This window comes from Oncorhynchus keta, chromosome 7 (genome assembly GCF_023373465.1).
Source record: "Oncorhynchus keta strain PuntledgeMale-10-30-2019 chromosome 7, Oket_V2, whole genome shotgun sequence".
Lineage (NCBI taxonomy): Eukaryota > Metazoa > Chordata > Actinopteri > Salmoniformes > Salmonidae > Oncorhynchus > Oncorhynchus keta.
Window position 1 is genome coordinate 13,244,484 of NC_068427.1, and position 25,857 is coordinate 13,270,340.

General features: G+C 40.6%; 2 protein-coding genes across 6 annotated transcripts in view; one reads left to right on the forward strand and one right to left on the reverse strand.

The window, feature by feature from the left end:
- Positions 1 to 13,000, reverse strand: part of lrp2a (low density lipoprotein receptor-related protein 2a) — a 69,056-nt gene extending 56,056 nt beyond the window's left edge. For all 5 annotated transcript variants that reach the window (XM_052522001.1, XM_052522000.1, XM_052521999.1 and 2 more), the window contains exons 1-7: positions 12,815 to 13,000; positions 4,162 to 4,269; positions 3,798 to 3,920; positions 3,357 to 3,473; positions 2,480 to 2,590; positions 329 to 442; positions 20 to 136 (exon numbers count right to left, since the gene is read on the reverse strand). In XM_052522001.1, the coding sequence (XP_052377961.1) occupies positions 20 to 136; positions 329 to 442; positions 2,480 to 2,590; positions 3,357 to 3,473; positions 3,798 to 3,920; positions 4,162 to 4,269; positions 12,815 to 12,923 (799 nt within the window). In that variant the 5' untranslated portion in view covers positions 12,924 to 13,000. The remainder of the gene's footprint in view (positions 1 to 19; positions 137 to 328; positions 443 to 2,479; positions 2,591 to 3,356; positions 3,474 to 3,797; positions 3,921 to 4,161; positions 4,270 to 12,814) is intronic.
- Positions 13,001 to 14,419: 1,419 nt separating this feature from the next.
- zgc:172182 (coiled-coil domain-containing protein 89) lies at positions 14,420 to 25,491 on the forward strand. The gene is made up of 7 exons (XM_035773370.2): positions 14,420 to 14,699; positions 15,643 to 16,115; positions 16,240 to 16,370; positions 16,451 to 16,587; positions 16,679 to 16,755; positions 17,340 to 17,439; positions 18,009 to 25,491. Exons 1-7 carry the CDS (start codon positions 14,640 to 14,642, stop codon positions 18,093 to 18,095), a joined length of 1,065 nt encoding a protein of 354 aa, XP_035629263.1. The 5' UTR covers positions 14,420 to 14,639; the 3' UTR covers positions 18,096 to 25,491.
- Positions 25,492 to 25,857: the final 366 nt, after the last annotated feature.

Below are 25,857 nucleotides of genomic sequence, written 5' to 3' on the forward strand. Positions count from 1 at the left end.
CACTCTGTAGCATCCATACCACAGCCTTTCTCATCTGCATTGTCTTCACAGTCGTCTTCCCCGTCACAAAGCCAGACCTGGTGAACACAGCGACCGCTGGGGCACGTGAAGTAGCTCCCTCTGCAAGCCGGATAGGCTACATGGAGGGAGGGCGAGAGACGAGAGAGAGAGAGAGAGAGAGAGAGAGAGAGAGAGAGAAGCACATCGAAAAGGTCAGATTAAGTCCAAATTAGGGGGAGAAACTATCTGGGTGAGGAGTAAAGATTAGAGGTGCAGACTATGGGTTGACAGATAGCAGTAGTGGTGCGAGGAGGGTAGAGGTACGCACTGCAGCTCTGTTCATCACTCCTGTCTCCACAGTCGTCGTCATGGTCACAGACATAGCGTTGAGGGACACACTCTCCGTTTCCGCATTGGAACAGGCCACTGCTGCAGTGCTGTGCTGAATAAAACAGACACAAAACCCCTTCAGTGACTGTCTGTATGTGTCCGTTTTTCATCTTACCCCTGCTAAACTGACCGGACGAGGGCCTGGTTAAATATGTGGTCATGCGTCACAGCGGTCATACAATTTTGTCAGCCGGCGATTGTCAAGCAGATAACTGCTGGTCTCACGGTAAGTGACCGTTAATTAACATAAACACATTTAGCATCTCCTGGCTTTCACACACTGATGCAGACCTTTGGAACATCTAAAAAAAATGTAAGTCGAATAAATCCACGTAATATAGCCTACACCATAACAATAAATCCATTATTTATTTTAGACAGGTCTATGTAGTCTATTTCAGAAGAACAGAATAGCATTGTCTGAGTTGTCCTCATGTTAGGTCCTGATCTGGCTATGCCATATGGCTGTGGGCAACACTAGTTAATTTAGCAGACAAGATTTGCTTAGAATTCCGTGGCATTATTTTATATTGTTTTATCGTATGAAGAACACAAATGAACAAAGCTGAATGAAAATAGAAAGGATATTTTCTCCAAATGATTTGAGTGAGCGTGCGCATGCGGCTACTCTGTGTTGAGCGGTTAACAAAGAAACCTATATGCTTAATTTACAGTTAAGCACCTCCCATTCACATTGCTCTCAGTCACTTGATTGGGCCTTTTTCACAGGCCACAAGTGAAGACAGACACATCGGGGACGCAACTGCTCGAGTCCTTATCTAATTCCCGAGGCGCATATTGAAGATATTGGAAGAACTGTCCACATTTACTTTTCGTTAGCCAACAAGATGAGTAAGTCTAACAAACAGCAAAAGCACTAGCCTATGTCAATCTTCTATCCCTCATAGTACAAAGGTTTACCTATTTTATTCTGTGTGAGAAATACATATTCTAAACATAGTCTGGGACAGTTGTGCGATGCGATAGATCCCAAATTAATACAAACCACTAGCATCAAAAAACTGTTTTAAGCAATGAGCCTTAATGCAACCGATGAGAATGTTTAGCTTAAAATGTTGATAAACTATTAGGCTGTTTCTTCACATTATAAGCGCAGCAATGTGCACACAGCAGCAGGCTATAAGAGCAAATGTTCCATTAGCAGGAAAACACCATTCTCAAAAGTGACCACAAATGTGATTATTCATGTGATGCTTTTATTATAAAGGTGCATTTTTATGGTGAAAATGATCTTCCCCAAACTTGAAACTCACACGCTAAGAAGTTATTTGGCCACTTTAGTTGTGATACAAACCTTATAAAACATATAGGCCCATCGGCTAGGCTACATGAGGTGTGCGACTATGATTTGAAAAGTCACCAAAAAAAAGATGCGCAGTTTGCCTTAAGCTGGGCATCATTCACAAGTGATAAGCTAATATTGTCACCCATCACACTATTTTTGATTTAATCTTGTCTTTACATATACAAAATAATATATGTGTGAAATTTGTTTTTAGTTATAATTCACCATTATCATGCACCTGTCTCGAAATAGAGGCAGCGGAACAAAATACATGTCATCTATGAACTTAAATAGAGGATGAAGAACCCTTTTCCCGTGGTTCATTTTCATGCCAGCCAGGTAGGCTATACTCCTGTTTTAAAGAGAAGCAATGTGCTTAACATTAGGAAAGCTGAGAAATAAATATAGCAGGCCTAGTCTATAGAAAGCTGATGGGATCCTCCTCTTTTAATAGAGACCATCACTCTGTTTTCTCACGCAAATACATAGCCTATAGAAATGTTGCGCAACATGAGCTCAAGGGCTCTAATGAAATGTATGATTAGATTGTCGAATACATTTGCATTGATGTGATTAGAGGGACAATAGTGTGCGGAGTACCAGGCAGTTAGCAAGCTTGGTAGGCTACTAATGACCATCAGCAGCATCAGAGCTTGGAGAATCATAATTACCGTGACTAAACGGTCACGTGGAATTTGACTGCCGTCACGACTCGTGACCGGCAATGTGGCGGTAATACGGTCCCCGTAACAGCCCCAGTCACGGCCAGAAGTGGACACTTACTGCAGTTCGCCTCGTCTGACCCGTCACGGCAGTCCATGATCTGATCACAGTGCTGGGTCCGGTTATAACAGGCACTGTTGGCACACCTCATCTCTGTACACTCAGGGTAGTCTGAGAGGGAAATAAACATGACAAATCATACCAGACTGACATAGAACAAACCCATATGTGGAATATTCAAAGAACATCAGGAATAAGCATCAAATCATTTCCTCAAAGAGGTGCATAATGCTTTCCCTTTCAAATGTCAAATGTCTCTACTCGTCCTAAACATTTCTCAAACATGAAATTTCTCAAATGTCAGTAGTCTTAACGCATTCCTATATACAGTTCTCAAGTACTCAAGTGCTAACACAACTATGCAATTAGCCAAATGTAACAGTCTGCTGCTAGCAGATCATTAACTTAGCTGCTGCGTTGGCAGCTCTAACCCCCTTTTAATCTCATTAACAGTAGAAAATATACCCTTAAATGCTCCCCCATGAAGTCACGTTGACAATTCACCTCTGAAATATAAAGCTTTGTACGTAATTATGGCAAACAGGCTCGGCCTGTAAAAAATGCTAAAAGCTAATGGGAGGATAAAACACTTACAGTAAGTTTTCTATTAGCGCCACAAACAGCCTTGGCTTTTTTTTCTGCCATTGTGAGATGACCAAAGTGTGCAGTGCTGTGAGTCTAACATTTCGGCACAATAATGGAATAGCAGCTGAACTTCAGCTTGACTAATCCCCAAGGAATCTGCAATCAACCTCTGACAACAAGAAGCATATTGTGGCCATTCTGTCAGTCAGCAAGCCTCTTAATCTTACAAATTGATTAAAATGCCACAGGAGCCTGAGGGAAGAAGGTAAGTAAGCCACACTGGGGAACTTACGGCAGTCTCTCTCGTCAGCCCCGTCGGAGCAGTCGGGCAGCCGGTCACACCTGTACTCTCCTGGGATGCAGGCCCCATTGGTGCAGCTGAACTGCCCACTGGAGCACGTCCTACCAGCTGCAGAGAGATTGAGGAGCAACTTAACCACAAGTGTAGCATTTCTCTAACCCCTTATTTGCCTTTGTCATTGATTTAGATGCACTATTGTAAAGTGGCTGTTCCACTGGATGTCATAAGGTGAATGGACCAATTTGTAAGTCGCTCTGGATAAGAGCGTCTGCTAAATGACTTAAATGTAAAATGTAAATGTACATTTTTGGGTTAACATTTGTGGCACCTGTCACACTGGTGAAAATTCTAAATAAAATAGGTTGTACACTGTATGGTCTACACAGTACTTGTGTATTGATTTCCTCTATTGTAGAAAGTGCGAGAACTTACGACAGTGGTGTCTCTCATCTGAGCCGTCCTCACAGTCCTCTTCGTCGTCACAAACCCAGACATCTGGGACACACTCCCCGTCACTCAAGCACTGGAAATGACTCTCATCGCATGTTACAAGGGCTGAGGACACACACAGCACATCCAATATTAGTCTCCACACTCTCAGCAACAACACTCAATACGTAGGTGAAGGTCTAAGTAAGACAACGCCAGTTGATTCTTACACAAGATGCTTATACGAAGCAACGCTTTTGCTGCTCTTTAACAGGGAAACGTGAGTAAATGGGACAAATCCTGTTAAAGTGTAAAGTGAGAGGGTCAGTGTTCAGCCCAGTCAACTGTAAGGGAATAAGTTACTCACGGCAGTCAGCTTCATCAGAATCGTCTACACAGTCTAACGTTCCATCACAATGCCAGTGCTGTGGGATGCATCGGCCTGTCCCACACCGGAACTGCCCTGTCTCACAACCTTCATACAGGAGACACAATATTACTAAAGTTAACTTTCAAAGTTATCTTCATTCCATATTTTAGACCAATTCTCAAATCCTATTTTGTAATACCTTCCGTCCCCAGGTGCATAATTCTTCATGATCATCATAAACTAGGTCAGAAATAAGAAATCATTTCCTGTCAAATTTTCCATCTCTCTTCAATAGTTAGCCCAATAAATAGTAGGAACTCTTTGTGTCTCTTATCAAAACATCTAAACCGTGTTGGGTGCGTTTGGGAATGTCTCTTATTGATGAAGCATGGTGTTAACAGCATCGACAGGGACTGGAGATGAGCGTGCCAGCCATCCTCAAAACAGTTACACAACCCTCAGCACACTCATCCCAAGCTTCCTTTTGATGTTCTCACTGAGTGGCATCTGAGGAGATAAGGTACCCCCACTCTACCTTCCCTGACGTTTTCCAGGAGATATCAACTGAAGCAACATAGTTCAGAGGCAGAGCGCTCCGTCAGACCCGTCCGAATTGGAATGTACAATTCTCATTGTCTCTCTCTGACAACCTGATTTATGGTGCATGCTGTTCCTTGTCGGAAATGTAATTGGGATAAATAGTGGTACCAGGTGGTACCGCAACCCTTAAGCCCAAATTCTTTGCTGGGGGAGATGCAAGGTGGTGGTTGGTGGTGCATGTCTGTGGGTGGTGGTCTACAGTGTCTTATGGACTACCTTGAATCACAGTCCCTGCTTGGTCAAATATGTGCCGAAGTGAAGGGTTTGACATTGCGTCAACACCTCAGTTGCAAAACAAACTGAAGACATTGTTCTAGAAACAAACAACACTGAGAAATACAACCAGTAATACAAATAACCCTCTGTTTTATTTCCAATCTATAAATCAAACACTGCCATCCGACCAATCAAATTACACACAAAACACAAACATATATATTTTAAACAACATTACATTTCCAAACATTGGCGGTAAGATTTTTGGATACTGATTCATGACCGGTTTTCACATAACATAAACGTGTCAATGGGCGATATCCATCGATCATATGTTATGCATGTATTGTGACTCCTAGAAGCAAATATGCAAGTAATCAGCTATTTCCATTGCATCAGCTAGCTGTGCCATCACCAGTCAGCATATGCATTGGGTTTCTACTAGCACAAACTTTCACGTGGTGCTTCTCTCCCACTCCAGCTATCAACAGACGACTTCAAATTCCAATGGCATAGGAGCATGTTCCATGATAAGGACATTCAAAACAAGAAGACAGTGGTCCATTGCAAACAAAAAGAAACCGACCTGTTGAAAATATAGCTACTGGACAATTTTGTACGAGAAAAATGATTTTCAATCCGGCCAACACCCATCTAGGCCTAACGCTAAACATGAGCTTTCATGAGATAAGGCACTGAACTAAGCATTGGTATGATGTCATCCTTTGATCTTGTGCTAATAAATTGAAATCTCTTGGGAGACTACTTTCTTTTCCGTCTTCTTCTCATTTAAAATAAACATAAACTGATACAGCGTCGGTTGCACAGGTTCTACTGACATTTATCCTTTAGCAGGACGTAGAGACACCAGGAGCTATTCAAGGACAAGATGGAATTGTTGAACACTGACATTAAGAGTCTGCCTACTTAATTAAAGAACAAGTCTGGCAAAGCATTTACTAGAGGTCGACCGATTCATCGGAATGGCCGAATAATTAGGGACGATTTCAAGTTTTCATAACAATCGGAAATCGGTATTTTTGGTCACCAATTTGGCCAATTTATTTTTTACACCTTTATTTAACTAGGCAAGTCAGTTAAGAAAACATTCTTATTTTCAATGACGGCCTAGGAACGTTGGGTTAACTGCCTCGTTCAGGGGCAGAACGACAGATGTTCACCTTGTCAGCTCGGGGGATTCAATCTCGCAACCTTACAGTTAACTAGTCCAATGCTCTAACCACCTGATTATATTGCACTCCATGAGGAGCCTGCCTGTTACGCGAATGCAATAGAAGCCAAGATAAGTTGTAAGCTAGCATTAAACTTATCTTATAAAAAACAGTCAATCAATCAATCATAATCACTAGTTGTGATTACACATGGTTGATGATATTACTAGTTTATCTAACGTGTCCTGCGTTGCATATAATCGATGCGGTGCGTATCGTTGCTCCAATGTGTACCAAACCATAAACATCAATGCCTTTCTTAAAATCAATACACAGAAGTATATATTATTAAACCTGCATATTTAGCTGAAATTGTGTCACTTCTCTTGTGTTCATTGCACGCAGTCAAGTGTATATGCAACAGTTTGGGCAGCCTAAATTGCCAGAATTTTATGTCATTATGACATAACATTGAAGGTTGTGCAATGTAACAGGAATATTTAGACTGATGGATACCACCCTTTAGATAAAATACGGAACGGTTCCGTATTTCACTGAAAGAATAAACATCTTGTTTTCGAGATGATAGTTCAGCTGTTTATGACTTCAAGCCTATCAACTCCCGAGATTAGGCTGGTGTAACCGATGTGAAATGGCTAGCTAGTTAGCGGGGTGCGCGCTAATAGCATTTCAAACGTCACTCGCTCTGAGACTTGGAGTGGTTGTTCCCCTTGCAGAGCCGCGACTTTTGTGGAGCAATGGGTAATGCTGCTTCGAGGGTGGCTGCTGTCGATGTGTTCCTGGTTCGAGCCCAGGTAGGGGCGAGAAGAGGGACGGAAGCTATACTGTTACACTGGCAATAATAAAGTGCCAAAAAGAACATCCAATAGTCAAAGGTATATGAAATACAAATGGTATAGAGAGAAATAGTCCTATAATTCCTATCATTCTCCAACACTTTGTTTTTGCATTATTTAAACCAAATTGAACATGTTTCATTATTTATTTGAGGCTAAATTGATTTTATTGATGTATTATGTTAAGTTAAAATAAGTGTTCATTCAGAATTGTTGTAATAATACGTTTTTAAAATCGGCCGATTAATCGGTATCGGCTTTTTTTTGGGTTCTCCAATAATCGGCATCGGCGTCGAAAAATCATAATCGGTCGACCTCTAGCATTTACCGCCGACAGGTGAAAAAAGAGCACTTCCAATATGACCAGTACTGGACCAAATGCCAAAAGCCAAGGGAAATGTTCCTTCCTCGTCAAACAGACATACAACGTAACAAATTGACTTGGAAAACCTCAGCCCATTCAGTTGACAAATGTTGTGCGAGCAGGCACTTTATTAAAGGCGAGCCAGAAGTTGATCATCTCTTTCATGTAATGTGCTCTTCAAAGATGACTCACTTCCACTTCAGTTGTGGGGTCACGACTGTGCTAAAAGCATTGTGAGGGGCATCTCATATCATGAGGTCTGGTCTCAGATTAATTAGCCGACACCACCAAACTGCTTTTAAACTACGCCAGCCAAAGGGGCTTCATATTTAACTAATTCAGCAGCCAATGGAGAAGCAAGCTTTTTTCCTGCTCAGTTTACTAATGATAAAATTGCTTCCCCATTAGCTCAAAGAGTGCCTTTGTTGGGAGGAAATGATCCGGGAGGTTTCAGCATCATCTGTAACATGCAGGTAAGACAAACGGTGCATACAGTATCGGAGCGGCACAGTGACACCACTGAAAGACATTTGGGTTTATCTCTGTACCCCTGAACAGACATTCAGTGGTCTAATGCTCAATGCCATTATGATCATTATAAGATCAACTCTGAATATGTCATATTTGACAAGGTATGGTAGATATCAGACAAATAAAACCATGTTCACTCCTTGCTTGACCCACAAGTAGGATTGCATATCAATGTCCATCGGCTTATCAACATAACAAACCAACATATTTTTCAAAAGAGCAAAATATTAAAAGTGTCTTTAAGCATCAATGGACTTCAAGTTCAGAGGAAGGACACTCCTGAGGCCTCCTAGCAACAATGGACTTCAAGTTCAGAGGAAGGACACTCCTGAGGCTTCCTAGCAACAATGGACTTCAAGTTCAGAGGAAGGACACTCCTGAGGCCTCCTAGCAACAATGGACTTCAAGTTCAGAGGAAGGACACTCCTGAGGCCTCCTAGCAACAATGGACTTCAAGTTCAGAGGAAGGACACTCCTGAGGCCTCCTAGCAACAATGGACTTCAAGTTCAGAGGAAGGACACTCCCGAGGCTTCCTAGCAACAATGGACTTCAAGTTCAGAGGAATGACACTCCTGAGGCCTCCTAGCAACAATGGACTTCAAGTTCAGAGGAAGGACACTCCTGAGGCCTCCTAGCAACAATGGACTTCAAGTTCAGAGGAAGGACACTCCTGAGGCCTCCTAGCAACAATGGACTTCAAGTTCAGAGGAAGGACACTCCTGAGGCCTCCTAGCAACAATGGCGATGTTCATAATCCCTGTTCATAATCCCTGTCTGCTATGCATTAGGTTAACAGCTTTCAACAACCTTTGCCAAAGGAAAACCAATCTTCTGAGACATTCAAATGAAGCCAGTGTTTCCTGACAGTATCAGTTCTGGGAAAGGTGACTGGCAGACTAAAGTGGACTTTTAAATGAATGTGAGCTGCTCTTACATTCAGCCATAGTTTTTTAAAAGTAATTTGACTAACTATTCCTTCAGGAATAAATTGGTAAATAGTTGTTGTTTTTTAAAGCCAAAATGTAATAACAATGATCAAAATAGGGGCAATTTGACTATGTCAGTCAATTACTTTTAAAATAAAGTTAAGAGAAAAGTGTCCAAAATGATGCAAATAAGCTCTTAAGAATGTGGTGTCTAAGGATTGGTACTTTTTCGTTAGTGTCTTTGTTTAGCCTGTTTTGTTTAGTTTGGTGTTTTCTTTTTGTCCCTCCCTCTGACCACATCTTTTGTAATTAGCCATCTTAAACCCACAGCAGGCGAAAACCCCACACTATCCACAGAGAAAGATAAGGGCGCCCTACTACTGCCAAACAAAGAGGAGCAGCAGAGGAATTTTCATTAGAATGAAGCCTGCCAATGCCTCAGACCCCACTGTGAAATCACAATGGCACAATGGAAGAGCCAGCAGGGCTTCAACCTCATAACTGGAAGTGTCACCACGCCAAATGGACTATGGAGAGGGATAGCAGAATGCAGAATACAGTATAGCTTCCTACAAAAAAACACAAGTTTAACTGAATCCCCCCCCCTTCCCAAAAACATCTCTTTCCAATCATGTGGGGGCCCTGAGAGAGTTGTAGCGTCTTTCATCAAAACCGCCTTGTTTTTGTGCGTCCCCTCGCACTCTCTGAATGTGTGTCTAGAAAACGGCTGGCAGCGCGGAGCGCTGGATCCGTCCATGCTGTTAGAGCGAAGTGCTCCTGCTCCATTTCATATGGAAATCAATTCAACAGAATGCAGTCAATTGCTGAACAACTGACTTTGGCTCTTGCTGCCACACACAAAACAGAGAAAAGCCCAATGGAGTTTGGTATTGGCATGGGTACAAAAGGAGGCAAGAAATAGTGAGTGAGGAATGAAGCTGTACTTCTAATTCTAACTTGAAAAAAACTCGTATAACGTTTTAACACATTTGTAAGGCTAGATTTGGAAAAAAAAAGCAACAGAGATGGAGATGTTACACTACACTTCTGCAGGAGGTCAAATGGTTTTGTTCACACTGCCTCTGACAAACTGTCACTCAACACAACATGAGCATTGTTAGCCTAAACCTTGCACCCTATGCATCACATAACAGTCTGGGACCTGGGTTGAGACTGCTGTATAATGGGAAAGGATTAGCCCTTCATTTGAGTCAACTGTGCTAACTTCTGTTCCCCTTTCCAGTATAGCGTTAACGTTGCTCATGGATTTAGACCGGAAAAGGCCGCAGCATCTTTAAGATTTAGCACGCACATGCTGGCCAAGGTTTTCTGTGTTTTTTTTGTAGTGCTATGAAACAAAATTAACTAATAATAGGTTAGGCTCAATGAATGTGAGCAACTGAAAACACCTATTTGAGTTAGTAGGAGGAAATGTTAATTAGTCAACCCCATATCCACCTGTACTAGATCACGTGTGTGACACGTTGAACATCTTGTTCATCCTAGTTAATTGTATGTATTTTTTCGAAATAAATCACGCCTGTTTTTCACAAGATCCTGAATGACCAAGGTTGTTTGGCAAATGATTGAGGTTTGAAAGGCATTTAGCCCCAATATTCAAGCAATTAACCTGCAAAAACATGTTTTGAACGGCCACAATCAAATCAAATTGTATCAGTCACATACACATATTTGGCAGATGTTATTGGGGGTGTAGCGAAATGCTTGCCACCAAGTCCAGTTCATTTTGTTACCTATTATTGTAACATTAAATCACCCTACAAGTGTGTCACACTAACCATTATTTCAACACAGGTGTTTTACAACACTTTTAAAGCCTCTTGATAATAAGCCACAAAAGACTGTCTGTCACACATTAAATGATCATCAAGTTGAGCCACATTAGCTTTTTTTAAATTACATTTAACCTTTATTTAACTAGGCAAGTCAGTTAAGAACAAATTCTTATTTACAATGACGGCCTACCGGGGAACAGTGGGTTAACTGCCTTGTTCAGGGGCAGAATGACAGATTTTTACCTTGTCGGCTTGGGGATTCAATCCAACAACTTGCGGGTTTCTGTCCCAACGCACTAACCACTAGGCTACCTGCTGCCCCAGCTTTGGAGAAACTTTGACAGGGCAAAAATGAGTGTGAACACTATCCCTGGAGGACCCAGCAGAAATTAGGCTCAATGGATTAGAGAAAGTAACCTGTCCTCCAAGGCCCTTTTTGTCATTTCCTCTCAAACGCATGCTGGATAAATCTGGATTAAATCAACCATTCCTGCCTCAAATTTCTGAGGAGATCAACAAGTGCCATGATGCAAAACTGCAAAAGATGCAGGATGTGCATGAGGCCTGTTGCTAGTCGATGGACTTTGATTACCTGTTAACTTCGATGTCTTTTTAAACTACGATGACACAAAATATTTTGGTACATCATTGTTCATTTCTAAGGGACAAGCCTCCTAATTACTAACATGAAAACGCTGGCAAAGCCCTGATTTGATTCAATATTATAATTCATTCTGGCGAAGACCATGCTCATAGCCTCAGCTTGTAGAGATCACTTCTATATTATGGACTAAAAAAATGCCACTGGATAATTTAAATTATTACATTTGATTGAGATATGTGTTTTTTAATTTATTTTTGATTCTGTCATACTTTCTTATTTTGTATTGCCTTGGAATGTACAGTAGCCTTTATAGTGCAATGCAGCTATAAAAAAAATAAAGAAGAAACATACAGCCTATTTAGCCTGGGATGGTTCCATGTGAGGTTGTAAGAACTTTCCCCTTGAAGTTTACATACACTCTTTTGCCTGTTGTTGCTTAGGTAGAAATAGTCACTTTCAGCAGCAGCAGCAGCAGCTGCAGCGTAATTAGTTGCTTGATTCACACTAAGGAGATTACATACTAAGTGTTGAGCAAAAAGAAAGCAGATTACAATTTGAGCAGTAGGGTATAGGCTACTCTAGTATGCAAGAGACAAAGATAACAGTATTCCAGATCTATCAAACAAGGTGTATGACTAGTTTCTACAACATCTTAAGGAATATGGGTCCTTGAATTAAGGCTATATAATTAGTTATCATCTATAGAGGTTTGCACTAGGCAAGCCGTTGAGTTCCTCTGAATAAGATTTGTACCAGTAGCTTGCAGTCCACACAGATTGTCTGCAAGTCACATGCTCACTTCTGTTACCTAGCAACGACAAAGCTCAGGCAAAAGTTCTCCATGAGAGATCTTCAAATCGGTCTGAGGCAGGCTTTGTGCTCAATACAAGCTTTAATAATGTTCAGAGTGGAATAGTTTTGTTAAATACCTCAAATATTGTACATTTAATTTAATTAATTCTGTATTTATTGGTTGCAAAAAAAATATGTGTAGTGCTGGGGAAATAACTGGCCAATGAGTTGGTAAGATTTGACTAAATAAATTCTGATTTTTTTATATAGAAAGTGCACATCACTTTATAAAAATATAAATGTATGTTTTGTCACATACACTGAACAGGTGCAGTGAAATGTGTTGTTTTACAGGTCAGCCGTAGTAGTACTGTGGCCCTGGAGCAAAATAGGGTTAAATGTCTTGCTTAAGAGCACATCAACAGATTTGTCACCTTGTTGGCTTAGGTATTCGAACCAGAGACCTTTCAGTTACTTACTGGCCCAATGCTCTAACCGCTAGTGCCTAGCACTTAAAAATTGGCCAAGCATTGTACAAACATGGCTAAATAGCTTGTTTTTTACTTATAGATAGCCAAATTAGATAATTGTTTGTCTATCAACATCTTAGCTGAGTAAAATATGTCTTCAAAAAACAACCCCAATAACTACAAATCAGGCCACTCTACCAGATAGGGGTTATTGGTGTCTATGTACAAGTGGTTGACATTTTCTCATCAAGGGCAGATATAGGCTACACAAACAACTATCAACAGGTTCACAATGAAGTGAGGAGTTTAGGATACTCTTACCTTGTGAATGACAGCGGAAAGTACAGAAAATCAATATAACAACAAGTTTTGCAAGTACTGCTCTCCACATTCTGATGCTGGGTCCCGGCTGGTCCGTCCAGCTCCTCATGAAGCCGGGCAGATGGAGGTGCTCTAGGGACTGAGATGCTGTTGCTTGCCTCTCTCTTTTTTGTCCGGCTAGTTGATGAAAATGGGCGTACACAATGCCAGAGACCGTCGCTCCCCCAACCCTGGCCCTGCTGATAAAACCCTTAAACCGCGCGCCCTGGAATCTGCATAATTCCATTGCCCGGGGTGTCTCATCTACACGTGATTTGTCCATCAGACAGCTAGGTAGGCCCTAATGGTGGCAACATTAGTGAAATAATAACGCAGCATTTTGTTGTCTAAACATCTATAATAATGTATCTCGATGTAAATCAAAACAACATGGGTTAGCCTAAAATAGCCCATTCGCAAATAATTCCCTCGAATCTTTATTTTGTACAATGCTGAATTGAAAGATTTATGTCCTAGGTCTTAAACATGTATTTATTTACTGTTTATCTATTTGCTATTTATTTAGTAGCATATTTGATTAACTCAGCAGCAGGCAAATAAGAAACACAACTGTTGCTCTTCTTCTACCATGCTCACATGATCTTTCACATCCAGTGAATGATGTCTAAAATGAATAAGACAATTATTTGTCATAAGAGTAAAAATAAACGAATCAATTATAGGTTATGTTGTTGCCAGAGCATTGTTGAGTGTTGTTTTTTGTTCTGACTGAAAGGACTCAACGTTATTCAGCTTCAGGGTGACCTTGGTGTGTTGGTACGGGAATACACCGGGGTCAAGGCTCTCCTCAATTATATGGGGGGCACTGGGGCAGGATCATCATTTCAAGGCCCAGATCATGATAAATGGCCCAAAAAAAAGCTGTAAAATGAGATGAAATCGACTAATCAATAAATATAGGCCTGCAAAGTGGATCACTATTTAATCCTGTAAATGACTGCCTAATAAGCACATACTTTAGGTCTACAAGCAAGGTTTCACCCAATAAGTCAATTGAATGTCCCAAAATGGTTTGATTTGAAATATAAACTGTGCCTCAAGCCTTGCACTTTCGCTCCTTTTCGTTAAAAAAAATCAGGTTTAGATGATGTGCTGGGTATCATGCATAGCCTAATACATGTTCTTGTTTTTGTACTCCTCGATATCTATCTATTTGTATACATTGCTTTTAAATATTGGTGTTACGGAAATAACGAAGGATTGGGTCTGGGACCATATTTGCGAGCCACTTTGGATGGGCCTCACGTTTCGATGTGTAGCATGCAAACCCACTTATGAGAGGCGCCGCAGCCCCATCATGTGGTGCAGAGGAGGAGATTCCACCTGCGGCGCACCGTTTAATGTTTCATCTGTAACACTTCCGAACAATGCAACATAGGATTGATTCCCTTTTCCATTTCCCTTGTGCATTTGTGTGGAGCTGTATAATTCCATGGCTCATGTCTTTTGGCACAAGCCAATTAGCCAAATAAATGCATACAAAATCAACTACGTTATTATAAATGTAACAATTCTGGTCAAACATGATTAATGTTGGTGTGTGCCACCGCTCACTAAGAAATGGTGCGAGGAAATGTAAAGATGGGAGGGGAGAAAATGGTTTCGGGTAGGCAACTGAAATGACAGTTGCCAGTAGCAACAGCTGAAACTTTGCGGCTCTCCGACAAGACCCGTTGTAAAAGACTCGTTGAAGTAGTAGCGTTAAGTGAACGATACTGATTTACGCATCTCGAAGCTCGTATACCTTTTTCTAAAGGCAGTCGACATGGCATCACCCCACAGAAGTCCAAAAGACTTAAGGAAGATGATAAGAGAGACCAAACAGGTAAGAAACGTTACCAGGTTATTATCATTTCAAGAAACGTCGACGTCCGGCTCTGCCAGATACAAGCTACTGTAGCTAGCTAGCTAGCTAACGTTAACCATCTAACTTACTCGTCAACATTAGCAGTAAAGCACGCTTTGTTTTGCATTATTTAGCCACCTGTGTGTGTGGATATCTGAAGTCCGCATGGCCAATCTTATGGGAATATACGTTTAATTTCCTTCGAATTAAAACAAGATTGCATTGCAATGAATAATGTATAGCTAGCTAATTGACTGACAGACTGATTATCTGCTGTTCACTTGCTCCAGGTTGCTTGCACTTGCAGACGGTATATGTTTGCTTCAATGTTACAAATGATTGGAAGCAAATTGTTTTCTCGTGGAACTTGAGTCTCAGTGGAAGTAAAATGTTGCAATGTTGGTGACAGCATGGATGCGAGGTTGGAAGGAAACTTTGGTTTGGGGGGGGGTGTCAACATAACATTTTGGTTCGTGTAAAATGCATGTGGTGCAACTCTACATGTTAGTTGGGGTTCTTGGATGATCGGCTGGATGTGCCACAGAGAGTAGAGTAGACATGGTCGTCACTAGTTACCATGCCTATTAAAACAATATTCTTCTTAAAATGGGATTTTAAAGGTAGCCTTAACCCAAACCACACGGGTAACCTCATGCCTAACCTTAAATGACCAAAACGCAGATTGTTACGATATAGACCATTTAATTTTCCACCATAATTTGCAAATAAATTCATTAAAATTCCTACAATGTGATTTTATGGATTTTTTTTCTCATTTTGTCTGTCATAGTTGAAGTGTACCTATGATGAAAATTACAGGCCTCTCTCATATTTTTAAGTGGGAGAACTTGCACAATTGGTGGCTGACTAAATACTTTTTTGCCCCACTGTACATTTCACATGACTTATTTTTCTCCTCCAGGACATGGACGATGTCCACAAGTCTTTGGAGAAACTGCGTGGCCTTTCCCTGGAAGAGAGGACGGAGTCAGGGATGCTGCGGTCAAGGATAGACGAGCAATCGAGTTTGATTTGCATTTTGAAACAAAGAGCAGACGACATGCTTCTTCGTTGTCAGGCTCTGGAGAGGATCAACTCTGAGTTAGAAGACCTGAGAGCAGACGTACAGACCGAACTTGACAAAGAAAAGAAGAGATCCATGCAGTTAGAGCAAAGGTTTATGGATCTGGCAGCCAACCATCAGGAGCTGATACATTTCAAGGACGAGTACAAAAGACAGAATGCCAAACTAAAACAGGAGAACGAACGACTTCAGGAAGAGAACGATAAACTTTTCTCTAAAGACTTACAAGACAAAGAAGCAGTTGTTTTGAAACTAACACAAGAACTGAGAGACCTTGCTGAGCAACATAGAAGTCTTGATAATGAATATCAGTAAGAATGTACCATTTGTTTTTCTATTTAAATTGATGGCTGCATTTAGTGAATGTAGACAGACTTCATCCGATTGTTCAATGTAGGAGTATTATAACAATAGGTATATATTTTTTCCCAACAGGGGAAAAACAACTGGGTTCAAGACCAAACTTAAAGGGCTCATGGATCTCCATCATACTAAGGAGGCGTCCTTACAAGGTGAATTGCATGATGCTCAAAGACAGCTGAGCAATGCAGTGGAGATGTGCACAGGTGAGTTTGGCTGTATAATTCTGTTTCCCAAAACAAATATGACCACTTTTCTGACCACTTTTCTGATGTCTCTTGACCAGAACTTGATCAACAGCTTAAAAAAGCAAGAGAAAATGATTCATTGAAAGGGACAGAGATGCAGAAAAAAATGGAGGTCTTGGCCAAGGAAAAAGACAAATTCTTGGATCTCTCGATGAAAAGGGGGAAACTAATACAGGTAATGCATAACATTTTTTTAAACAGAATGGCAGTTTTAACTACACATGGAAGCAGTTAATCTAATTCATAATATTTCTGCCTTTTGAAAGGATAAACAGGTGGAAATCCAGCAGTTGGAGACAAAAAGGCAAGAGGTGGAAAAAAACAGGGCTGCTGCAGAAGAAAGGTATATAATGGTTTAAAGGCCCAGTGCAGTCAAAAATGTGATTGCCTGTGTTTTTATATATATATATATATATTTCCACACTATGAAGTTATAATACTGTGAAAATTATGATGATGTCCGTTTAGTGTAAGAGCTGTTTTGGTGGGATGGAGTTTTGGCCTGCTTGGTGACATCAACAGGTGGCAAATTATTTCAAAAGAATAGAACAATAAGAGTGTTCCAAATCTCTCCCCTCTCATGCCATGTGTTGTCTGTTCACACTGCTATACTTTATCTTGGCCAGGTCGCAGTTGCAAATGAGAACTTGTTCTCAACTAGCCTACCTGGTTAAATAAAGGTGAAATAAAAAATCCCAGACAGTCCTAGTAAAATTCTTGCTTGTGAAATTGCTCTTGCTAAGAAGCTATTTCTGGTTATTTTTGATGATTTTGATTGAAAACAATCACAGTAAGGTACTTAATTTTTACCCAAAAATTATTTGATATTGAGATTTTTTTTAAACTGCTGCACTGGGCCTTTAAAATGCAGTCCAATAGTGGCACATATAATGTACAGTCAGTATATTAAATATGTCTCTGCTTTAGGTTTGAAAGAGAGGCAGCTGTGGTGAACACTAATTTGAAAGTCAAAGAACTCCAGCATGCTCTTGATCAGTCTGTGAACACTTGCAACAAGCTGAAGAAGGTTAGTTGAAATGTGGGAAAAAACAATGATGTATATAAAACCTGGATTGATAATGCTATGTATTGGCGATTGAGAGGCTTTGAAGACACCGGTCGGCCATATTGCACTCCCCAGTCCTCCATAGCAAGGAATCAATGGAATTCTACAGTATTTCAATTAAATGTATGAAGGACAAAATTACATATATTTACGTATTTTTTGTTGTAGTGGGGACAGTACAATTAGTCATCTCTTAAATGTATACTTTAAATAAAATGTTTTTCAATTTGTTTCTATTTTATGTTTATCTCATAAAATATAATTTAAAAGTATCCATTAAGGTGTCTGTAATAGAATACATGTGACAAAAACGAATGTAGACATTAATAAATGCATTTCTATAGCTTCCAAAATATTTTTGTACAATGTTGGGGGAGTGCCAAGATGGAGGCACGGTGTCTTCAACACACCACCGTCTAATTAGTCATCTAGTGTATATATAAATCATTGGGATAAACTGACATTGCAATATTGCAAAAGAGCTGCTATAGAAGTTCTATCATGCTCAATTGTATACAATTATTTCATAGGATTTTGAAGCCTATAAAAACCACAGCACCGACCTACTTGAAAAGGAAAAGGAGTTAAATGCCAACCTGCGCCATATGATTGGTTAAGACTACCTACCATTCCATCCACCCATTCACTGATGTAATAAGACAAGAGTATGAATTTGCTTCTTTCCCAGGCCCACCCATGGCTGTGCCCATGCACAGTCATGTGAAATCCATAGATTATGGCCTAATGAATTACCTTCAATTGACAGATTTCCTTAAATGAACTGTAACCCAGTAAAATCATTGAAATTGTTGCATGTTGTTTTTTTATGTTTTTGTTCGGTGTATTTACATTGTGTGCACATGCTTCATGTGATAGAAATCTGAACATTCTACCTGCGCTTTGAAAATTTGTATTAATTATAATTTCTTGTAGATATATTGTTTTGAATTCATTCCTACATAATGACTACCCATGCAGACAACTGGTAGAGAAAGTTCAAATGTAATTTTATCCAACATCCAGGCTTGTAGCGGTCCTGAGAGGACTATTTCAAACACTGAAATGTCCCAGACGGTGGATTTAGAAATTCTTCCGTTTGGTCCCCAGGCAAGTGGGGAGAGAGCGCCTGGGGCTCTGCTGAATGCTTTTAGGGTATTAAAACCCTGGCTTAAGAGCTTGCAGAGCCCCAGTGCAGCAGCGTCAGAACCCAACATGGTGAATATGGCTAAAAGTTTAAAAGAGATGGTGCACTGTAACTTTTATAAGGAGGAGCCATGTGATAATTTTGGCTTAGTTTACATCTCTATCACTAGAGGGCAGTACAGGCTTTGTGTGTGTGTGTGTGTGTGTGTGTGTGTGTGTGTGTGTGTGTGTGTGTGTGTGTGTGTGTGTGTGTGTGTGTGTGTGCTTTTGACCATTGGAACGTTGTTATTTATCAGGCTTGAACTTGAACGTGTTGATGTTACCTGGCTAATTATTCTCATGATAAATTATTGACAACTATATGCAGTTGAAGTCTGAAGTTTACATACACCTTAGCCAAATGTATTTAAACTCAGTTTCCCACAATTCCTGACATTTAATCCGAGTAAAAAAAATCCCTGTTTTAGGTCAGTTAGGATCACCACTTAATTTTAAGAATGTGAAATGTCAGAATAATAGTAGAGAGAACTATTTATTTAGGCTTTTATTTCTTTCATCACATTCACAGTGGGTCAGAAGTTTATATACAGTCATGGCCACAAGTTTTGAGAATGACACATGTTAATTTCCACAAAGTTTGCTGCTTCAGTGTCTTTAGATATTTTTGTCAGACGTTATTATGGAATACTGAAATATAATTACAAGCATTTCTTAAGTGTCAAAGGCTTTTATTGACAATTACATGAAGTTGATGCAAAGAGTCAATATTTGCAGTGTTGACCCTTCTTTTTCAAGACCTCTGCAATCCGCCCTGGCATGCTGTCAATTAACTTCTGGGCCACACTGATGGCAGCCCATTCTTGAATAATCAAATGCTTGGAGTTTGAGAATTTGTGGGTTTTTGTTTGTCCACTCGCCTCTTGAGGGTTAACCACACGTTCTCAATGGGATTAACGTCTGGGGAATTTCCTGGCCATGGACCCAAAATATCAATGTTTTGTTGCCCGAGCCACTTAGTTATCACTTTTGCCTTATGGCAAGGTGCTCCATAATGCTGATAAGGGCATTGTCGTCACCAAACTGTTCCTGGATGGTTGGGAGAAATTGCTCTCTGAGGATGTGTTGGTAACATTTTTTTATTCATGGTTGTTCTTAGGCAAAATTGTGAGTGAGCCCACTCCCTTGGCTAAGAAGCAACCCCACACATGAATGGTCTCAGGATGCTTTACTGTTGGCATGACATAGGACTGATGGTAGTGCTCACCTTGTCTTCTCCGGACAAGCTTTTTTCCAGATGCCCCAAACATTCGGAAAGGGGATTCATCAGAGAAAATGACTTTACACCAGTCCTCAGCAGTCCAATCCCTGTGCCTTTTGCAGAATATCAGTCTGTCCCTGATGTTTTTCCTGGAGAGAAGTGCCTTCTTTGCTGCCCTTCTTGACATCAGGCCATCCTCCAAAAGTCGTCGCCTCACTGCGCGTGCAGATGCACTCTCACCTGCCTGCTGTGATTCCTGAGCAAGCTCTGTACTGGTGGTGCCCTAATCCCACCGTTAAATCAACTTTAGGAGACAGTCCTGGGACTTGCTGGACTTTCTTGGGTGCCCTGAAGCCTTCTTCACAACAATTGAACCACTCTCCTTGAAGTTCTTGATGACCTGATAAATGGTCAATTTAGATGCTATCTTACTGGCAGCAATATCCTTGCCTGTGAAGCCCTTTTTGTGCCAAGCAATGATCTGATCACCCTTCATAACATTATGGAGTATATGCAAATTGCCTTCGTACAAACTGAGGCAGCAGACTTTGTGAAAATGTATATTTGTGTCATTCTCAAAACTTTTGGCCACGACTGTACACTCAATTAGTATTTGGTAGCATTGCCTTTACATTGTTCAGCTTGGGTCAAACGTTTTGGGTAGCCTTCCACAAGCTTCCTACAATAAGTTGGGTGAATGTTGGCCCATTCCTCCTGACAGAGCTGGTGTAACGGAGTCAGGTTTGTAGGCCTCCTTGCTTGCACACACTTTTTCAGTTCTGCCCACAAATTTTCTACAGGATTGAGGTCAGGGCTTTGTGATGGCCACTCCAGTACCTTGACTTTGTTGTCCTTAAGCCATTTTGCCACTACTTTGTAAGCATGCTTGGGGTCATTATCCATTTGGAAGACCCATTTGCGACCAAGCTTTAACTTCCTGACTGATGACTTGAGATTATGTGGACATATTGAAGCAAAATTCTCTTTCCTCATGATACCATCTATTTTGTGAAGTGCACCAGTCCCTCCTGGAGCAAAGCACCCCCACAACATGATGCTGCCACCCCTGTGCTTCACAGTTGGGATGGTGTTCTTTGGCTTGCAAGCCTCCCCCTTTTTCCTCCAAACATAACGATGGTCATTATGGCCAAACAGTTATAATTTTGTTTCCTCAGACCAGAGGACATTTCTCCAAAAAGTACGATATTTTTTCCCCATGTGCAGTTGCAAACCGTAGTCTGGCTTTTTTTATGGCGGTTTTGGAACAGTGGCTTCTTCCTTACTGAGTGGCCTTTCAGGTTATGTCGATATAGGACTCGTTGTACTGTGGATATAGATACTTTTGTACCTGTTTCCTCCAGCATCTTCACAAGGTCCTTTGCTGTTGTTCTGGGATTGATTTGCACTTTTCGCACCAAAGTACGTTCATCTCTAGGAGACAGAACGCGTCTCCTTCCTGAGCGGTATGACGGCTGCGTGGTCCCATGGTGTTTATACTTGCCTACTATTGTTTGTACAGATGAACGTGGTACCTTCAGGAGTTAGAAAATGAACCAGACTTGTGGAGGTCTATAAAAAAAAAATTCTGTGGTCTTGGCTGATTTCTTTAGATTTTCCCATGATGTCAAGCACATTGGCACTGAGTTTGAAGGTAGGCCTTAAAATACATCCACAGGTACACCTCCAATTGACTCAAATGATGTCAGTCAGCCTAAAGCCATGACATCATTTTCTGGAATTTTCCAAGCTGTTTAAAGGCACAGTCGACTTCATGTACAGTATGTAAACATCTGAACCACAGGAATTGTGATTCAGTGAATTACAAGTGAAATAATATGTCTGTAAACAATTGTTGGAAAAATGACTTGTCATGCACAAAGTAGATATCCTAACCGACTTGCCAAAACTATAGTTTGTTAACAATAAATGTTTGGAGTGGTTGAAAAACTAGTTTTAAGGACTCCAACCAAAGTGTATATAAACTTCTGACTTCAACTGTCGTAACTGCTTATTATAGGAGTTATTTTGTCATCACATTTCTTAGAAAAACACACACAGAACGAGAGAGAGAGCTTTTGACCATTGGAACGTTGTTATATCAGGCTTGATTATGTTGTTACCTGTACCTAATTCTTTGCATGATAAATTATTGACAGCTATTAAACTAAAAAAGGTTGGGATGACAAAACAACTCCTACAATAAGCAGTAAGAACTGAATGTCAAATGTCATGTTGCGCCAGAAGAATATCCTCTGGCCGTCTCCCACTTTTCAGTATATGCTAAACTGATTTGCAGTTCTAAGTATATTTTCTATAGGGCGGCAGGTAGCCTAGTGGTTAGAGCGTTGGACTAGTAACCGAAAGGTTGCAAGATCAAATCCCCGAGCTGACAAGGTAAAAATCTGTCATTCTCCCCCTGAACAAGGCAGTTAAACCACAGTTCCTAGGCCGTCATTGAAAATAAGAATTTGTTCTTAACTGACATGCCTAATAAATAAATACATTTTTAAAAAGCCTGGTAGTATATGACATACATTACACTGTGTTCCTGACACTTATAATTTGTAAATCACACCTCAGTGCTCGTTACTTTTGATAAATTAGGCCTGTACTGCAAGTAATAGTTACTGCAGCTGTGTCTGTAAACTTTCTCTGTTCCCTTGGCAAAACAGTGCCACTAAGCCTTACTCTACCTGAACTCCATTTATGAGTGTTTGGGTCAGGGAACTTTGCAGACATCCCTGCAGGTTATGCTGTTTTATGGGCAGGATTCATTAAAGGTGAAAATAGGTGCAGACAAATAAGAAACGTAATGACAAAAGAACACCGCATTATCTTATGTTGTGTTACCTAAAACAAGTGTTAAATCTGTTTACACCACTTGTGATCTAAATTGGCTTGTTCTGCTGTATCTGTTTCACACATTGAAGATGAAGCCATTACAAGCTTCAACAATCAATGATAGTGGCTCCTTTCTTGACATTTTAACAAGTGAAATGCAAGATGACAGCCATCTTACTCATACCAGGGTCATCCTAAGCGGGATATAAACTCAGCCATAAAATAAACGTCCTCTCACTGTCAACTGTGTTTATTTTTAGCAAACTTAACAAGTGTAAATATTTGAATGAACATAACAAGATTCAACAACTGAGACATAAACTGAACAAGTTCCGCAGACATGTGACTAACAGAAATGGAATAATGTGTCCCTGAACAAAGGGGGGGGGGTCAAAATCACATAAAAAAATCCTCATGGACTGCACCAGATTTGTCAGTTCTTGCTGTGAGATGTTACCCCACTCTTCCACCAAGGAAGAGTGGGGTAACCACCTGTCTTGCAGTAAATCATGCACAGAACGAGCAGTATGGCTGGTGGTATTGTCATGCTGGCGGGTTATGTCAGGATGAGCCTGCAGGAAGGGTACCACATGAGGGAGGAGGATGTCTTCCCTGTAACGCACAGCGTTGAGATTGCTTGCAATGACAACAAGCTCAGTCCGATGATGCTGTGACACGCCCCAGACCATGATGTACCTTACAACAGGCCAACAAGCCCTCCGCCCAACCTCTCTCAGCCTATTGCGGACAGTCTGAGCACTGATGGAGGGATTGTGCGTTCCTGGTGTAACTCGGGCAGTTGCTGTTGCCATCCTGTACCTGTCCTGCAGGTGTGATGTTCGGATGTACCGATCCTGTGCAGGTATATTTACAGGTGATCTGCCACTGCGAGGATAATCAGCTGTCCATCCTGTCTCCCTATAGCGCTGTCTTGGGTGTCTCACAGTACGGACATTGCAATTTATTGCCCTGGCCACATCTGCAGTCCTCATGCCTCCTTGCAGCACAGCATGCCTAAGGCACATTCACGCAGATGAGCAGGGACCCTGGGCATCTTTCTTTTGGTGTTTTTCAGAGTCAGTAGAAAGGCCTCTTTACTGTCCTAAGTTTTCATAACTGTGACCTTAATTGCCTACCATCTGTAAGCTGTTAGTGTCTGAATGACCATTCCACAGGTGTATGTTCATTAATTGTTTATGGTTCATTGAACAAGCATGGGAAACGGTGTTTAACCCCTCCCTTTACAATGAAGATCTGAGCTGTTCTTGCCATAATATGGACTTTTACCAAATAGAGCTATCTTCTGTATAGTCACAATACAACTTGGCTGAAACTCATTAAGAAGGAAAGAAATTCAACAAATTAACTTTTTACAAGGCACACCTGTTCATTGAAATGCATTCCATGTGACTACCTCATGAATCTGGTTGAGAGAATGCCAAGAGTGTGCAAAGCTGTCATAATGGCAAAGAGTGGCTACTTTGAAGAATCTCAAATATAAAATATATTTAGATTTAACACTTTTTTGGTTTCTACATTATTCCGTATGTGTTATTTCATAGTTCTGATGTTTTCACTATTATGCTACAATGTAGAAAATAGTCCAAATAAAGGAAAACCCTTGAATAAGTAGGTGTCCAAACTTTTGACTGATACTGTAAATCAAGCAAGTATTTTTATATTCCACAAGTATTATCAGATCAACTGTTTTGTATATATATTTATCAGATACAAGTTACAAATGCTGGTAAACACTCATACATTTTTTTTTTTAAATCACACAGGTAGTGTACTGGGCCTTTACTAGTACTGTGTTAGATTTTTAGGCATGTCAGTTAAGAACATTCTTATTTACAGTGACGGCCTACCCCGGCCAAACCTTTACGACGCTGAGCCAATTGTGCGCCACCCTATGGGACTCCCAATCATGGCTGGTTGTGATACAGCCTGGAATCGAACCAGGGTCTGTAGGGATGCCTCTAGTATTGAAATACAGTGCCTTAGACCACTGTACCAATCGGGAGCCCCCATATAGATGTCATCAGTGCAGGCACAAAAAAAATCACAGCATCCCAAACTACTTCCCACAGCTATGCAAACACAATTTAAAGCTGCATTATGTAACTTTTCGGGCGATCAGACCAAATTCACAGAAATGTGAGTTATTGACCTGTCATTCTCATTGAAAACATGTCTTAGAAGTGGTAGAGCTGTTTATATGTGCACTATTTCTATGCTTCCAGTTTTGAAGTTTCATTCTGTCTTTTACTTTCGGTTTTGAACACCAGCTTCAAACAGCTGAAAATACAATATTTTTGGTTATGTAAAATATATTTCAGAGCAGTTTAGATGATACAATGTTAATCTACACCAGGGGTGTCAAACTCATTCCTTGGAGAGCCTGGTGTCTGCGGGTTTTGGGTTTTTCCTTTCAATTAAGACCTAGACAACCAGGTGAGGAGAGTTCATCACTAATTAGTGACCTTAATTCATCAATCAAGTACAAGGTAGGAGTGAAAACCCGCAGATACTTGGCCCTCCGTGGAATGAGTTTGACACGTGCTCTACACTATACTTGCTTGTTTTGTCATGAGGTTTTACTTACTGTCTCTAGACAGCACCACTGAATCATTTTCAATTTTGAAACTGCCCTCGAGAGTATAATAGGTATAATACGTTTTGCCCTGCCGGCAAAAAATGCTATTTGGATGAAGGTCATGCATAACCGGATAAACTGTAAAGGGAAATAAAGGGCTACGGTTTACACTTTTTTGTTTGTTATTTCATGAAATGTTGCACCCAACACACTCATCCAACATATTACTACTTTACTCAAACATGATCTACATTGTTCTCTCTTAGCGAGAGGATTATAGATCTAACGTAATTGGAATATATCTACAACTTTTTCTACATTTCAAAAAATTTAGTCAACTTACCACAAAATCTTTTTGTTGACATATCTCAAAGTTGTGATGACACAGGGGACATTTTTTTGTTGAGCAAGAGAAGAGGCAGTCAGGGAAAGTGTTGGGGAAATAATTTGGTGATTTCTTGTGGTCTATATGTGAAGGGGGGGGGGGCAGTTACCCCCTAGTACCCTACAGCTCATTCTTTACATCATATCGAACTCAAGT

What these genes read in the sequence shown, in the direction of transcription:
- zgc:172182 (XM_035773370.2), top strand. Translation starts at nt 14,640, where the DNA reads ATGGCATCACCCCACAGAAGTCCAAAAGACTTAAGGAAGATGATAAGA. An exon ending in TGATAAGAGAGACCAAACAG is followed by an intron (nt 14,700 to 15,642) that starts GTAAGAAACGTT and finishes TTTCTCCTCCAG; the next exon opens with GACATGGACGATGTCCACAA. An exon ending in AAAGGGGGAAACTAATACAG is followed by an intron (nt 16,588 to 16,678) that starts GTAATGCATAAC and finishes GCCTTTTGAAAG; the next exon opens with GATAAACAGGTGGAAATCCA.